This window comes from Heterocephalus glaber, unplaced genomic scaffold (assembly GCF_053883595.1).
Source record: "Heterocephalus glaber isolate CG9 unplaced genomic scaffold, H.glaber_assembly_v1.0 deba00001547, whole genome shotgun sequence".
NCBI classification, from domain to species: domain Eukaryota; kingdom Metazoa; phylum Chordata; class Mammalia; order Rodentia; family Bathyergidae; genus Heterocephalus; species Heterocephalus glaber.
Genome location: NW_028258340.1, coordinates 12,674,282 through 12,692,646, shown reverse-complemented (window position 1 = coordinate 12,692,646; position 18,365 = coordinate 12,674,282). Strand labels below are relative to the sequence as shown.

Below are 18,365 nucleotides of genomic sequence, written 5' to 3'. Positions count from 1 at the left end.
TGGGGTATTGGGACATATACAAAGCACATTTTGATTGTTTTTACTTATGCTTTCCCTTTCCCCTCACCCTCTTCTCTTCCCCTTTACCCAGAATGCCTTCCCATTTCCACAAATTCTGCTTTCTTATTTCCTACCATCTCTCTTTTATTTGGGTCTTTTAATTATTCATATTTTGAGTTTTAAACAAAAGAGAAATTGCATGATGTTTATTTCTCTCTGTCTAGTTTATTTTACTTAGGTTTAGGATATCAAGAACTATCTATTTTCCTACGAATGACCCAAATTTATCTTCCTATGTGCCTGAAGTAGTACTTGATTGTATATATCACATTTTCCTTATCCATTTATCTGTTGATGGACATATAGCCTGCTTGTATAATTTAGCTCTTGTGAATCATGGTGCTATAAAATGAATGTGCATGTATCACTGAAGTATGATGTCTTTAAATCTTTTGAGAAGATACCCAGAGGAAGAATATCGGGGTCAAATGGAATTTCTAATTTTAGTTTCCTAAAGCATCTGATTTCTGCAGTGATTTTACTAGTTTACATTCCTATCAACAATGTAGAAGTTTTTCTTTTTCCTTATAACCTCCCCAGAATTTGTAGTTTTCAGAGTTCTTGAAGACGTCTATTCTTACTGGGGTTAGAAGGAACCTTGTTGTTGTGTTTTGCATTTCTCTAATAGTCAAAGCTGCTGAGCATTTTTCATGTAGTTATTACCATTTTTACTTCTTCTTTTCAGAAGTGTCTATTCATTTCAATTGCTCATTTTTTCCATTGGGTTTTTTTATTTTGGGGGATCTTTTGAGTTCTTTATATGTTATAGATATTAGTCCTCTCTTCCACGATAAGCTGGCAGAAATTTTTTACCGTTCTTTAGGTTACCTCTTCATTTTATTGTTTGTTTCCTTTGGTGTGGAGAAGCTTTTAATTTGATATAATCCCATTTGTTGATTCTTGGTATTACTTACTGTGCACTTGAGGTTCTGTTCAGAAAGTCTTGTTAATGTTTATGTCTTCAAGAATTTTACCTATTTTATTTTCCAGAAGATTAAATATTTGTGATTTTATATCTAGGTTTTTGATCCATTTTGATTTTATTACAAGGTAAGACATACGAACCTAGATTCATTTTTCACATGGATGACTAGATTTCTCAGCACCATTTGTTAAAGAGGCTGTCTTTTCTCCAGCATAATGTTTTTGGCTCCTTTGTCAAAAATAAGATGACTGAAGATGCATGGAGTTGTTTTCTCCAGTTCCATTCCATTGTTTAAGATGTCTGTTTGTGTGTTACTACTATGTTGTTATTATTACTGTAGCTTTGTAGTATAACTTGAAATCCAGGATAGTAATGCCTCCTGCTTCGCTCTTTTTGTTCAAGATTCCTTTGACTATTCTGTGTATCTTCTGGTTACATATAAATTTGAGAATTTTTTTCTAATTCTGTAAAAAATGCAGTTAGTATTTTGCTTGGAGTTGCATTAAATCTGTATATCATTGTTTTTAATATCACCATTTTGATAATACTAATCTACCTATCCAGGAACAAGGGACATGCTTCCATTTTCTAGCATCCTCTTCAATCTCTTTTTTATAGAGCACTATAATTTTTACTAGAGGTCTTTAACTTCCTTAGTTACTTTAATTTCTAGACAATTAAATTTTTCAAGGCAACCACAAATGGAGTTGTTTTCCTGACTTCTTTTTCGGTAGCTTCATTGATCCCCCAGCACCACCATACTGGGAATTGAACTCAGGACCTTGTGCTTGCTAGCCAAGCATGGCACCACTGAGATAAATCCCAGGTTCATTGATTTTGTACAGGAATGTTATTGATTTTTATGTACTTATTTTGTATCCTGCCACTGTGCTGATTTTGTTTATTAGTTCTACATCTTCCTGGTGGAATTTTTGGGCTCATGTAATGAACAGGTCATGTGTGAATAAGGATAGTTTTACTTCTTGTTTACCTATTCATATCCCTTTTCTTTCTCTTTCTTGATTGCTTTGGCTAAAGTTTCGAGTACTATATTGAACAAGAGTGTTGATAGTGTATATCCTTCTCTTGTTCCACATTTTATAAGGAGTGGCTTTGTTTTTCTACATTTAGTATGAGGTTGGCAGTGTGATTGACATAAATAACTTATCAGTTTGAGGTATGATAGCTCAGTACTCATTTTCCTCAAGGATTTTATTATAAATGGATGTTAGAACAAATCAGAGAGTTGTTCTGCATCTGTTAAAATCATCGTGTGAATTTTATACTTACTTCTGTTTATGTGGTATATTTCAGTTATTTTTTACCTATATTGAACTACCTTTGAATCCCTGGGATGAAGCTAACTTGTTCATGATATATGATCTTCTCAGTGATTTATTACATTGTCTTTACAAGTATCTTCCTGAGGCCTTTTGCATCTGTGTTCATTAAAGAAATTAGCCTATAGTTTTCTTTATATATTGAGTCCTTGTCTGGTTTTGGTGTCAGAATAATGCTAGTTTCAAGCAATACATTTTGCAGTATTCCCTCTCTTATAATTTCGTAAAGACTTTGAGGAGTATTTGAGATAGTATTTGGGAAGTTCTGGTAAAATTCAGTGGTGAGTCTGTTTCTGGGCTTTTCTGAGTTGATAGGGTTTTTATTACTGCCTGAATTTCATTGACTCTTGTTGGTCTATTAAGACTTTTTATATCTTCTTGGTTGTGTTTTGCTAATTTGTATGTCTCTAAGACTTTATCCATTTCTTGTAGACTATATAAATTATTGACATATTAGTTTAGAAATAGGTTTTTAACCATCCTGTGGATTTAGGTGGTATGCATTGTGATTTCAACTTTTTCATTTCTAATTGAATTTGAGTTCATTTTTTTCTCCTTCTTTTGGTAAGTTTGGCTAAAAGTTTTTCAAAGAACTGGGTCATTGATCCATTGATCCTTTCTATTTTTTTAGTCTCAATTTCATTAATTTCTGGTCTGACTTTTATGTTTTTTTCTTATACAAGTTTTAGATCTAAATTGCCCTTCTTTTTCTAAGACCCTGAGAAAGATTATTGGGTTATTTATTTGAGATTGTGGTGTCCTAGTTTCTTGTTGCTGGGACAAAACACCCAGTACCCACAATTTAAAGGAGGAGAAGTTTATTTTGAATCACATTTTCAGTATGTGGTCAGCTGGCTCCAAGGCATCAACAGTATAGTGGAAAGGCCTGGGTAGAAGATAGCTGCTCATCTTATGGCAGCCTGAAAGCAGAGATTGAAGAGAGGGGCTGAGGAGGTAGATATATTCTTCCTTGTTACATCCACAGTGACCCACCTCTACCCAGCCCCCACCTCCTAATACAGCAACTAACTTGTACTGCTGCTGTGATCCAATCAACTTCTAAGAGTCCAACATTTGAGTATGTGAGCCTTTTGCGGGACATTCTAGCTCTAAACAATAATATCCTGTCAAAGATTCATATTCATCTCTTTATGAAAAATACATTTAGTCCATATCGAAGATGTACCATAATCTTAAGAATTCCACCATTGCTGAAAATCCAAAGTTTCCTCTGAGACTTAAGCCAAACTCCTACCTGTGAGCCCCTGTAAAACTCAGAAAGAAAGTTAAACACTACCAACATACAAGGGAACAGGGTAAACTTCTCCATTCCCAAAGAGAGAAATACTTGAATGGAAAGGAATGAGACCAAAGTAATATTGAAAACAGGCAGGGAAAACGTTAAACTCTGTAGTTCCCCATGCAGCACCTGGGCAATTTGTAATGAAATATGAGCTCCAAAAGGCTTGTGTGGCCCAACTCTATGGTATTGCCCTCATAGCCTCTCTTTTGGGGGTAAATCCATTCACTGCCTGGTGGTTTTCTTAGCAGTTTCTGTCATCTCTAAATTCCTAGGGTCTCAGCTTTGCTTTTAGCTTCATGCACTGCCCTCTCAGGGGTACACTGCCTTGCTTCTGAGGCCTTCTTCTAAAATCTGGGTGGAAGCCTTCCTCATCCCACAACTCTTGCATTCTGCATGCCCATAAAACCAATACTACATGTATGGTAGTAAGGTCTGCTGACAACTTGAGTAGTAACAGGGATTATGCTTAAAGTGGTCACTGAATGCCCAAAAGGTTGAGCACTGTGAAACAAATCCTGGGGGACCAATTTCCTAGGTAGCCCTTTCTGAAAAGGGGGCCCTGGGGCTGCTTCTCAAATTAAAGCTTTACAATTTCGTAAAGCTTTGAGCCTGCAGAGAGTGGATTGTTGCTGATTCCTGGGATGACCATATGCCATCTTTCCTACTTTCCTGATGGGAAGTCATTGGCTGCTTTTTTTTTTTGAGACAGGGCCTTGCTATGTAGTTCAGCCTGACCTTGAACTCACTATGTAGCCCAGGCTGGCCTCAAACTTGTGGAAATCCTCCTGCCTCTGTCTCCCAAATGCTGAGATTACAGGCATGTGCCACCATGCCTGGCCATTGGCTTCTTTTTCATGCTAAACTATTCAATAACCATGCTATCCTTTGTCCCAGTTTTGCAGGCACTTTCTTTGTAAATGAAACTGCAAATTTTACACATCTGATGCTGCTGATTATTCCTAATTTTCACTATAAATCTAGCTAAATGTGGAATGTAGTACCCATGCCACAACCAGAATATTGGGCTGCCTTGAAATTTCCTCTACCACATAGTCTATCATTTTTTTTTTTTTTGGTGGCAGGGATCAAACTCAGGACCTTTTGCTTGTAAGGCAGGCAGTGGCACCACTGAGCTAAATCTCCAGCCCTAGTCTATCATTTTTAATATCATTCTCCCACAAAGTCTAAGAACATGGGTAAAGTATAGACAAATTTTCTGCCAGAGCTAATACATATGACATTTTCTTTTACAAAATTTAGTGTGCCAACACTTGGTGTAAATATGTTGATAATTTTCATCTCTTCTTATTGAATCGTTCATTTTTTCAGGATGTAGTGACCATCTTTGTCTCTTATCAGTTTAGCTTGAAGTCTGCATTGTCTAAAAATAGTATAGCTGGTCCTACTTCTTTTTAAGCTTAAATTGCATGAAGTATGATTTCAATCTTTTCACTTTTAAACTATATGTTATTTTTTGGATGAGGTATATGCCTCTTTCAGGTAACATATGTTGAGTTTTGATTTTGATTTAATCTGCTAGTCATTCTTTTGATTGTAGAGTTAAGACCATTTATATTGAGTATTATTATCAAAAGCTATTTACTGAATCCTGTCATTGCATTATTTTACAGTGCATACAATTTTTTTTTCTGTTTGTTTAACTACTTTTCCAGTTTGATATGTTCTTTTCTTTGGATGGTTTGATGATGTTGGGATTAGTCTCTCCATGTAGGATTCCTTAAAAGTATTTTCTGCAATGGTGATTTGCTCATGCATTTCTTCAGGTTCTCTTTGTTGTAAATAGTCTTGATCCATCTATTTTGAGGGATCATCTGGTAGGAAATAATGATCTCGGTTGTCAGTTGTTTTCTTTTGGGACTTTATATACTTCACTCCAAGTTCTCCTGGTTTTTAAGGTTTGTGTTAAGAAATCTACTGTTATTCTGATACACTTGCCTTCATAAGTTACTAGATATTTTTCCCTAACAGCTTTTAATATTCTCTCTGTGTGCTGAATTTCTGGGATTTTGACTCTGATATGTCTCATAGCTATTTAGGGTGCTAAATTTACCTGGATATTGAATTATTTCTTTAGACTTGGAAAATTTGAAAATTTTCTGCTATGATTTTGGTGAATACATTTTATACCTTATATCCTCTTCTAGTCTTTCCTCAACTCATATAATTCATTGTTTTTCTTTTTTTTATTCAACTAGCACATGTTGGATCCAGCTACCATCGTTTATTTGGTTTTTGTTGTTTGGGATATTACTGAGTACATGATCTACTACATCAAGTTAGTCTTCAAGTCCTTACAGTCTCCTCTCAGATTGGTCGTTCTCAATGCCTGTACTTTTAGTTGAATTTTTCATACCCTGGTTTTCTGCTTGATTCTTTTTTGTAATCTCTAATTTTTTATAAAAGTAGCCATTCATATCTTGTATTCTTGAATTTTATTAATTAGATTCATTGCGTTTATTTATATTTTCTATAAGCTCAGTGAACATCTTAAGGATTTGCTTATTAATTTCTTTTACAGTCTCTTCAAATATTTTAATCATTTGGTTTTGAGTTCTTTGCCTCAAACTTCATCTCCTTCAGTGCTTGTAAGATCAGTATTTGGGGGATTAAGAGTTTTTGGAGGTATCTTGTTGCCTCATTTTCTCATTTTTCAATTTGTGCTGAGCAATGAAGATCAGGAGTAGGAAAACCTCTGTTGCTACTGTGGAGATTTCTTTAGTTAGTGTATGTCTCCCTGTATAATGTGACCTTGGATTTGGTTATGTTTTGGTGATTACGCATCTATTCAGCATACTCAGTATATAATAGGATGAGTCCTGTTCATTGCGTTACAAGTAGAGAGCAAGTAGAGGTTATATCAGCATATATAGAATCAACCTTACATCAGTGATGTAATTTAAAACTTGTTTTAACAATTTCACATTTTTTTCAGTAACGTAGAAAATGGCAAAATAATAATGATAATAAGTAGGCTGGGATGTAGAGGATGAGGGAAGGAGAAAGGAAGAGGAAAAGGAAGAAAACAGTTTAGAAAGAAGGGAAGAAGGAAAAAGATAAAACAGCAAATGAAAGAAAGGTATTTTAGTTGGTGATATTATTTTTATTTCTGGAATAGACAGAGGGGTGAGTGGGGTTAAGAAGTAATTTCCAGTAGTGAGGATAACAGGAAGAGAGGGCTAAGTATAATTAGATATTGGCGTACACTTTAAAAGGTCATAGCCAATTAATATTCTGCTAGAAAGTTGTGTTTGAATCTTCCATACATAATTTTTAGTGATTAACCTGACATGACCATGAAATATAATATCTAAACTAAAGAACTCATTAATTCATATTCCTAATTTTGCATATAAGAACATTATATATATATTTACATTCTGTAGGTTGTTTTTTCACTGTATGTTTTGTTTCTTTTGCAATGCAGAAGCTTTTTAATTTGGTATAATCCTATGTGTTGATTGTTGGTGTTACTTCTTATGCAATTGAATTTCTTTTCAGAAAGTCCTTGCTTATGTCTATGGCTTCAAGAGTTTTACCTTTTTTATCTGGATGTTTTTAAATGAAACTACAGTTAAAACTATTGTGATTCTAATTATATTTGATGAATTATGTAAAAAGTAAAAGAAGGATATTTCGTGGGCATTAAGTTTTGTTGCAGTACAATTGAAAATAATTATTTAAAAATTTTATTTCAGTGTCATTTTGGTGGAATCTACAACATTTATCCACTTGCCATCACAAGTAACTGGATTCAGTCAACATTTGTCTGATGAGTAAATATCTATATGTTTTATACTTATAAGCTTCTGAGGAAAAGTTCTAAGAAATTAGTATTCAGGAAACTTCTCATATATAATTGCTCAGTAGTTTCCATTCATTCACAAATTTTAATTTATATTATTTATGCTTATTTAAATATATGTTTAGGTATTCTCCAGCTTTGTGTGCATGAAAAATACATAAATACATAAAATACATTTACACTCAATTAAATGCAATATATCATCATTATTAGTGGTAAGTATGCAGTATAATAATACCAGAACCATTCAATATGAATACTGAAATGTTGATCCTAAGAGATACCTATAGATAAATAGATAAGTAATCAGAAATCCTAAAAAAAATCCTATCTTGGTGGATGCTACTTTTTTGTATTTTATAAAAAGAAAATGAAAATCAGAAATGTCAAATACTACACTGAGGTCTGCCCAGTAATTGGTTCCAAAAAAGGAATTCAGACTCTCTTCACCTGGTCACAGTTTGATGTCAGCTGTGAACTGGAGCAGTCAGTGCCAAGAATTTGCCGTCATTTGAACACTGTCACTGTATCATGAGTACATATTGGTTTTAGGGGTACAAAAATATTATAGTGATTTTGGAAACAGAATTCATGGACAGTGAGGATCATCTATGCTTAACCTTATTCCATCCACTTTATGAGCTATATACTTAATTTAGAAAGGTACTTTGATTTCTAAAGAAGCATAATTTTAACAATTTATATTCTTTTATATTTATATGATTGCTATTTAAAGTTATCTATAAATAAAAATAATGTTAACGGGTTGGCTGTGGTAGTTCACAGAAGGCTGAGGCAGGAAGGTTAGAGGTTCAAGGCTAGCATGAGTTCCACGCCAGCCTGAACTGCATAGTTAGATCCCATGTAAGAAAAAAAAAAGTAAAGTAAACAAAAACAATGTTTAAAAAAGGTAAAGGCAGAGAGAAAATAATATAGGTCACTCTTACTGAAATGCATGCATATGTTAACTGTAGCTATTATGTTTTTAGTATATTTTATTCTTGTTTTAAAATCTTAGTTATATTTGACAGTATCAATCTCATCTTTTGGATGCAAAAATGTCAAGAGACAAGAATTTGGCAATTTTGATAATATAGGAATTCCCAAGATTAAACTCATCTTAAACCACTAAGTTTAAATAAGCATATTTTATTAAATAAATATATATTCATAAGTATATTTTAAGTAAATCTATTCTATCTCAACACTAATAAGATTTAAATGAGTGTAAGATTTAATTTAAATAAAATAATAAGTCTAGGGCTGGGGATTTAGCTCAGTGGTTTCTCCGCCTGCCTCAAAAGCGCAAGGACCCGAGTTCGATCCCCGGTACCAAAAAAAAAAAAGTCTATTTTCCCCAGAGCAAATTATATTTAAGTCAATAACTATGGAAGATTACAAGAGTTGAGTTATACAAATGATACATAATATGTATTTTTTATATATATATATTTGATTAATTCAGTAGTTTTTCTGTGAGAAAAGTGGTTTAAAAGAAACCGTTTTTTTCTCATAGCTTTTGTCTTATTGAATACTAATTTCACACTTAACTAGGACATTCAAAGTTTTGCATGTATATTTTTTACTTTGGCAGACAATAAAACATGAAATTAATGCGTTGAGCTCTAAGGCAGCATTATTTAGCACTTTAGATTCTTGCTTCTTCTTTATGCCATGGGCAGAGACAGGTGGAGAGTCCTGGCAGTCCCGAGCCTGACTGTCCCAAGGATGCAGAAGGGGGGCTCAAGATGCTGGTTTTATAGTAGTTGGGGCCTATGTTGCCTCTAGGCTGAGGGTGCCCCTACTTGATTAGTTAATGATTAACTTAGCTGATTACTAGGGACAAAAGGGAAGGGTCTTTTTAAGGGCCTTTTACAACTTAGGGCCAAGGTTCTTTTTCCTTTTGATCTTAGCAAACCAAGCTTTGGAGGATATAGCATGAAAAGGAGATGCAACCGCAGAGTGTCAGGTTTCACTGGGTGGTTAAGCATGTTCTGCCAGCTATCTGAACTCCTTCAGTAGCAGGTGGGGTGGGGGGATGGGGGTGTCCCTCATCTCTCCCTGCCTATGGGTCTCTATCCCTACACATAGATTTTGTGTAAATGTCCTGGAAACAATTTCTTTATATTAATTGTAAAGAACTTATAGTATATATTAAACTAGAGTCAGATCTCAAATCAATATAGGTATATATGGCCATACATAGATCAAATTAGTTTAATAAATAGAGAAATTGAATCTCTTTTATCTACAATATGAGAATTTTGTATCTCAAATGTTAGCAAGTTTTCCTTTATATAATATTCTGTAATGAATTTGATTGAATCCAAAGTTCTAGAATTATTGAAGCATCATTTAGTATAGAAAGACATTTTAACTAGATAACCAAATCCAACTAGAAGGAAGACTGAAATATTTATCATTCATGTATGCAAAATTAGAATTTAATTTTTCAAGAATAGAATTCCTGAAAGTACTCATCTAAAGTAATTACCAACACAACGAAAGTACAGCTTAATAAACGTATCTGCCATATTTGCAAACACTGTTAATCATTCTTTTTCACATAGTCTCTTCCCTTTTATTTATTTATTTATTTCTTCTCTCAAACCTTTCTGTGGGAAATAGAAACAACAAAAACCCAACGAGGACAAAGAAAAACTTTTTGAGTCAGGGAAAACATGAGCCAATACAGAATAAGTAGCCAGGCTCCTGCAGATTAGCTCAAAGAATAATTCAGAGCTTTTCCTTTAAAAGATTGAGGATTTTCTCCCATATTCTTCTCTAAGGTTATCTCTTAATTCAAAAGCAAGAGCAGTCTATATAAAAGCACAAACCACAAATATTCTCAGTGAAAAGGATTGGTCAGTTTATATACATTCTTGATTTGTCTTTCGGGGCCTGCCATGGACTGATTGCTCAGCCTCAAATCCATATGTTGAGATAAAATAGTCTTAAATATACCAAAAAGACTATTTTCCTGAGAGATTTGCCAAGATTTATTAGAAGTAGTTAACTGTCATGCCAATGAGATTTATTAGAAGCAGTTGACTATGGCTTCTTCATCTGGGATCCTGACTATTTGCTGCATGATATTGCCGTGCTGCAGACCACCTAGTAGGCAAGTCTCTGTACATTTCCTCAAGGGTCAACTAAAATATGCAGAACTCCAAACATTAAATTCACTTTCTGGGCATTAAAAAAGAAGAAAGGCAAGGATAAGACTGTGTCCTGTCTCTATAGGGAAGTTTCCCCAAAATACCACAGAGCATCCCTACTTGTAGCTCATTAGCCAAATCTTAATTAAATGACGAAATCTAGCTGAAAGACAGAAAGTTCCTTTCTCTACATATACATCTAAATAAATGTAAGATTTTGTAGTGATGAAGGAAGAGCCAATAGTTACTGGGGAGGGCAACTAAGTCTCTACCACAAGGAAACACAAAGAGATTTTTATGACCACATAGCATAAAGTAATTTATTATTTCATCAATCTGGATTCATCAGCATAATGAGACCTTTTCACATTGAATTATGCCTTAATAAAATAATTCTTAATGATGTCACAAATCACATTTTCTTAAAGCTCTCCTTAATGTTTTTCTTGAACAGATTTCTATGCATAAATAAAACTTAAGAAAACACATTTTGGAGCTGGGGAATTTAGCTCACTGGCACTGTGCCTGACTGACAAGCTCAAGGTCCTGAGTTCAATTCCCAGTACCAAAAAGAAGCACATTTTAATCATGACGAGAATGAAAGTTGTCTAGTACTTAACGATTTTTAAAAAATACAATGTACCATAAAACCCTACTCTGATCTCTAAATTTAATCTGAATAATAATAGAAGAGAGCAAGAAATGGTTTAACAAATCTCCATAAACTAAATATTTAAGAGGTGTTTTACAAATGTTCCCATTTCTTCTTTTCAGGAAGAGGGTGACATTACACTTTTCCTCCAGTGTTGATGTTTGTGAGAATATGCAATTTATTTGGTAGTGGCATGTGAAGAGAAGTGTTGCATGTTGTTTACAAGAATCAATGAAACATTTTCCATGTTATCTTTTCCTACCACAGTTATAATAGAAATATGTATAGAAACAGAGCATTCTGCACCAAAGATCTCTTGAGTACACACCTCGTCTAAAATAAACATGTAGTGTGAGCAAGAAATAAACTGTTGTGCTAATTCACTAAAGATAGGGGGCCGTTAATTACTTCAATATGACCTAGTCTATACCAATTAATACTTATCCTTAGAATCCCTTCAACTAGTATCTCCACAAATAGTAATGCTTTTCTTTGTAAGTGATTGGTCAAGTGCTACAATTATTTTTCAATTGGCCTAAAAAATGATGATCTTCCCTATTAAAATAAAAATGCTTTTCTATAAGCCACTACTCTCTCTCTTTCTCTCTCTCTCTCTCTCTATATATATAATAATATGTATCACCTCCTTTGAAATCACATTGATTACAAAATATTACATGTATCACACATTTCACTCTGAGAACATGATCCAGAAAGAAACGAGCAGTTAAGAAGTTCTTGTTCTAGTTGAGACAGTGGAAATGAGGCAACTCTGATTTTTTCAAAACGTACTACTTGTTTCCAACAAAATAAACAAAGAAAACAAAAAGGATATGAAACCTAGATTTGTGTGCTTCTCTATGATACACTATGATAGAAGTGATGGCAGGGCTAGAGATTGCCAAGTACTGTTCAAAATGCAGTTTGTAGATTTTAATCAGGCTTTTTTTCCCAGAACTCCATTATCAAAGATGTGGAAATGATGATATAAATTGAGAAATAATAAACGCACTTTGTTATTCTGTCCACTTTGTGTATGGTCTCCATTATAAATGTTAAAATGTCTACCTATTGTGTCTATGGAAGCCTTAAAGTGTCTATCAAATGTTCAAAATTACACAAAATATTAAATGCTTTAAAAAAGATAATATAGTACTTTAACTGATAACCAGAAGGAGTGTGAAGAATAGAGAATAATTACAAGTGGCAAATACTATCGTTATGAATGTTTTGTAGGGGCCGGGGATTTACCTCAGTGGTTCTGCCACCTGCCTCACAAGCACAAGGCCCAAATTTGATCTTGATCCCTGGTCCCAAAAATAAATAAAGAAATAAAATAATGTTATGTAAAATAAAAATGGTCTAAACCATAAAAATCAGGAAATAGAGATATTTAAAATAGTTTTACTTGGAAAGTCAACATATTTTTACAGCATCAATTTCAAGTATAAATAAATGGCCAAGTGAGTAGTACAAAACTTTAACATCCTTAGAAAAAATTATGTGATAATTATGAACTCAAGTATTAAGTGATTGCTTGTTGAGCAAAGTACTCATGAATACTAAAGAAGACCATTAAGTGGGGATAATCAATGGGCAGTGGGAGACCTGGAACCTGCCAGGGGAAGCAGCAGCTTGGGAAATGAAAACAGAGATTAAACAACTGTCCAAGGCTCTTTCTGCCTTTATAAGACAAAGCAAATGTAGAAATAAGAAATTTAGACAAAAGGATATTTTTAAGAAGCCAAGTTCTAGAACCACATTTGGATATAGTGTTTATTTATTGTTAAACTGAGACCATTTACATTTTAGTTCTCTGTAATAAGATTATTTTTTATCAAATATATACTTCTCGGGCCAGGGATTTAGCTCAATTGTACCATGTCTACCTGGCAAGCATGAAGTTCTGAGCTCAATCCCCTGTGCAAAAAAAAAAAAAAAAAAAAAAAATATATATATATATATATATATATATATATACACACATACTTCTCTACAATATTTTAAAGTAAAAAGGAATCATTGTAACAATTTTAAAGAGTGGTAGAGATGTAGATAACTAGTATTTTTATTTCTGTATTTTTAATCCCTAAAACAATGTAAACCTCAAATGATATTTGCATGTCATATTGTAGGAGGTCATGATTTGATTTTTAAGATCTATAAGATTTAATTTAGATGTTTGTTTGTTTGTTTGTACTGGGGATTGAACTCGGGACCTCGCACTTGCAAGGCAGGCAGCAGCACCACTGAGCTAAATCCCAGGCCAAGATAATTGTTTTTCATTTTATGTATCTGATGTGGTTATTTTCTTTTCTTGTTACAGTAATGATGTAAGTAGCAGTGCATGTGATACTTCCCAAGGCTGTTCCCATATTCGAGATAGCATAACAACCTGTGAGTACCTCAAATCAATGATTTATTTGCTTTCCCATCAGATTTTTAGAAGCAAGACGTAAGAATGTAGTATTTAGCAGGGGTAGTTATGATGTCAGAAGGAATGGCAAGCCTTGGGGACTGCTGGCCAGTTGGGTGGCTAAAGTGTTGTTCCTTTGCCTTTTATTTTGTGGCCATTTGGAGGACTCAGTCCGCATCTCTCCTTCCACTGCTTACTCTCAGTTCCCTCCAGCATACAAGGGATATGCTTGGTTATATAGCCTTTATGTTCTTTTTGGCTTATTCTAAACTATTTAAACCTATTCATGTAACATATCACTAAGATTAGAAATGTAATAAGATCACAGATTTGCTTTGCTTTAGGAAATAACTGTAGGTATAGAAGAGATGGATGGATTGAATGATGGATAGGAAAATGAATGTAAGAATTTTTTGGTTATCCATAAATGTAAAACAACCCTGAATGTAGAGACATAAAACCACAAGAATCAATTGTGGTTATTAGCTCCTATTTTAGGGATGACTACACTCACTCATCGAGGTGAATCCTTAGGTGACTCTTACCTCAATGTCTTTCATGCCATTCTTCTCAGAGCCTGGGGCTTGAGTCATCTCAAAGGCTTTCTCCCTCACATATCTGATGGCTACTGCTGTTTTTTGCCTGGGACTTCAACTGTGGCTGCTGGCCTGGGTACATATAAATGGCTACTCCATATGGCCCAGGCTTCTTCACAAGATGGAAGCTAAGGTTTCAATGCAGTGATCTATGGGAGAGATAATTAGGCAGAAAAGATGTTGTATTTTTTGATCGTGTGTCAGAAATCAACTTGCTTCACTTCTGAGGCATTCTAGCATACTGTTTGTTAGGATAAGGTCACTAAGGCTAACCTACAATATCACCACATTCAAAGCAGTATCAAAGAATTTGTGGACACGTATTAAAACTACTAAAAAGAGATGCATACATTTGAATATATCAAGCATTCCTTCATTTCAAGTTTAAATTGTTTCATTAATTTTTAATATGAATTATTAAAAATCCCACAAAAATTTAACATTATTGAATGACTCTTTAACTATATAAAATATATACAAGTTAATTTTAAATAGTAGTGAAGTTTTCATCATAGTGAAATTCCTTGTTAAAGAAACTTTTTTTTCTCATGTTACTGAGTATTGAACCCAGCGATTTCACATTGAGCTATATCCCCAACCTTGTTTTCTATTCTTTTGTTTGAGACAGGGTCCCAAAAGTCTCTAATTCTCTAAGTTGCCCAGGCTGAGCTTGATCTTGCAATCATCCTGGCTCAGCCTTGCAAAGTGCTGAGACTGCATGCCTTTGCTACCATATCCAGATGTTATTAAGGAATCTTTAATAGAGGGTCATAATTATTCATTTTGTTATACTAAGCTTGAGCTGGAGTCACTTGTTTCATTTTATATATATTTATCAAATTATAATCTTGTGTTCTATTGCTTTGAACATTTGTATAAATCCCAAAGTGTCAATTATTAATCAAAAGCTCTTTTATTTGAATAGCATTAAGATTATTATATAACAGTATTACATACCAACTACTTTGTGTTGTATTTTGTTAGCAATTAAAGGCAGTTGCATTAGAGAGTTCTCCTGCTCCACATATACTCTTTCCCTGAAAGGGAATGAATCTGCAAGCCTAGAGATCTACCATCTTCCCTTTGGGGTCCACACACGCTACTGTGCCATCATTTTAAGCAACCAAGAGGTGAGAACAGAATCATAGTCTGTGCTTCCATCGTGGGCTTTCACCTTAATGAAGTCACCAGTACAGGCTCTAGATAATTTTGAACCTTAAGTTGCTAGGCAGAGAGCTTAACCTCAAGAATATCCAAAGACTTCCATTAGTTGAAGGTAAATATTATGAGGGCATAGGGATGTACCATGGGAACAGAGTAGAGGCTTGCTTAACTTTGTTGTGGCTCTATCTGTATTGGTTAGCTATAGCTGTGCAAGACATCATCACATACTAATGACTTAAAATAACTCATGTTTATTATCTCACAGTTTCTATGGACGAGAGGTCTGAAAGATGTAGACAGTTCATCTGCTTAGGGTCTATCAAGTATTTAATCAAGGATTTAACCAGGGCTGGTTTCTTTTCAGAAGTTCCAACTGAGGAGGGATCTGCTTATAGACTCTCTCAAGTTGTTACCACAAGTTATTTACTTGTGGTTCTGGGATTTTTACAGCTGACTTCTTCAAAATTAACAAGGAAAAGACACAACAGGAAGTAGAGGGAGAAAGATGGACAAGAACAAATTTTATACCACTGCCATCTTCCAGAAAGATATTGCTACATGCTGACCTGAGGGGGATTTATAATTGCTAGGACATATGTCTAATTGTATCAATTGTATGTCCACTATATTTAGTACATATGCAGTACAATAATGGTAATTGCAAAGAGATGTTCTACTCACTTGGTTTCAATAGAATCATTTACACATGAAAAATAATATAGTTTAATTGAATATTTAAAATGTAATTTAATTTTGCACATAAAATTGCCGCTTAGAATGAAAATACCTTTTTATTATAATGTGGAATATAGTTATTTCTTTTTAAAAAGTTCAAGTGCTGAGAGTGTAGTTCAGTGGTAAAGAACTTGCCTAGAATGCACTAGGCCCTGAGTTTCATTCTCAGCACTTAAAAAAAAAAGTTTAGGATTTAACTACACTCTTCTCTATATAAAATTTGAGAAAAAGTATCAATACTGATGTGACCAGTAGCTTGATCAAATTCTTCAAAATATCATTTTATTAAATTTTAATGCAGCCTTAGAAAATACCAGAATTAATTATTGGTGATGCAGTAACAAGATTAATTTTATTCTTTGACATTATCAGAATATTAATATTTATTTACACATATTTAATCTAAATTAATCTAGATATAATTATACTTCATTTGGCACTTCAGTTTATTAAAGAATACCTCTGATTACTTATATTCTATCATTTTTACAAAACTGTCTTGGAATTATATTGACATATATTGAGAAATAATGCTCCAGTTTAAAGGATTGCTTTGAATTATAATTACATATGTGGGGAAATACATCTATTAATTTATACATTTAATTATATTGCTAATTATATTGAAAATTACAATTACATGGTTAACTAATCAAACATCCAAGTCTCCCTAGTTAGTTTGTGTTCTTATTAAATATGTTATAGCCCCTTTGTCGTTATGACCCACATGTTGAAAAATGATAAAGTAATTAGAATTATGTGCTCACTGTCCATGAATAAAATAAAAACATTTTTACAAACAATGCTATCAAGGAAAGGCCTCTTAACTTTGTTGTCATTTGGGCTGTTACATTTGAACTTTTAAATAAGAAGCAAAGTAATTTATATAACAACTGTTTGAAAGTAGAAATAGTTTTACAGAACTTCTATCAGTGTTCATAAAAATTCTTAATTTAGGCAGAAACCTATAAAAGCTTTAAAAAAATCTATGCTACAAAATGCCAGAAATGCAAAGAAATGTCTGCTCTAATATGGATTAGATCAAGACTCATGTCTCAGTTCCTGTGGATTTATGTCTTCTAGGAGGATAGGTTTACAAAGATGCTTTATGAAGCAAACAAACACAGTAAAGCAGACAGCACTATGTTGGTACATTGTTCTGTTTTCACTGTGGTGTCCAGCATATGAATACTACTCGCTCTGTGTAGTCCAGGCTTCCCATTGTAGGACACCACCTGGGATTGCTGAATTTATCTGTACCAAGGAGGTGAGTGCATCAGGCATTATCTTTCATTTGGGAGCTGGATTAAGAAGGACATCATGGTGGAGCCACTTGCTATGGTAATATCAGCTTTCTCCCACTACCATTCCTTGAGCTTTTTCATTGAGCCAACATAGTACCTGCTTTCCCTCTGGTAAATTTACTTTCCAGACCTTTATTGTCCTCTTTTGTCTACAAACTGATTAGAGTTCAGGTGCACGCACACACACACACACACACACACACACACACACACACACACACACACACACAGTTTTCCAAAACATGTATACACATTTCACAAAAAGAAAAACTTGTATATATATTTTAGTACTAAATTTATTGAGACATAATGAGATTAGTACAAGTTACTTTTGATCTCTACAATTACAACAGGTACTCAAAGTGGTGGCCATTAGCTTCCAGACATTTAATAGTATAGCAAATTACTGCTTGGGTAGCACTAGTCTTTGAGATTGCTGCACATGCATTTTCAATTTCTTCTCTAAGGGCCAGCAGTGCAGTGGGTTTTCTGTGATATAAGACATCCCATAGGGTTCCCCATATAAGGGTAACACCATTTATTGAAAAAACTTCATACTATTTTTCTTATCCTGAAGTGTGTATACATTTTTTTATTTTTTATCTTTTGTTTTCAATTTTAATAGTACATATTTGTAATTCATGCAGTTTATAGAAAGTGTGTAAACATTTTTGGTGGAATAGTTCCTTGACATAGGATCTCAATATGTAGTCCAGGCTGCCCTTGAACTCTCTTGCCTCAGCCTCCTGAGTGGTGGAATTACAGCCGTGTGCCACCATGCCCACCTAAATAATTATATTTTGAACATGTATCTGTAATTTAATAAACTTTTCTGTCATTTACAGAGATATTCCCTACTTAAAGATATATTGAGAATAGTCTCTTAGTC

At 33.9% G+C, this 18,365-nt stretch overlaps 1 protein-coding gene across 17 annotated transcripts in view; it reads left to right on the top strand.

Moving 5' to 3' along the window:
- The window catches only part of Cfap47 (cilia and flagella associated protein 47), a 512,210-nt gene that overhangs the window by 194,292 nt on the left and 299,553 nt on the right, over nucleotides 1-18,365 (top strand). For all 17 annotated transcript variants that reach the window (XR_015442441.1, XR_015442442.1, XR_015442443.1 and 14 more), the window contains 3 exons: nucleotides 7,345-7,422; nucleotides 13,588-13,658; nucleotides 15,258-15,403. Coding sequence is in view for 14 of the 17 variants with exons in the window: in XM_087189881.1 (XP_087046007.1) it covers nucleotides 7,345-7,422; nucleotides 13,588-13,658; nucleotides 15,258-15,403 (295 nt within the window). In the remaining 3 variants the exon portion in view is untranslated. The remainder of the gene's footprint in view (nucleotides 1-7,344; nucleotides 7,423-13,587; nucleotides 13,659-15,257; nucleotides 15,404-18,365) is intronic.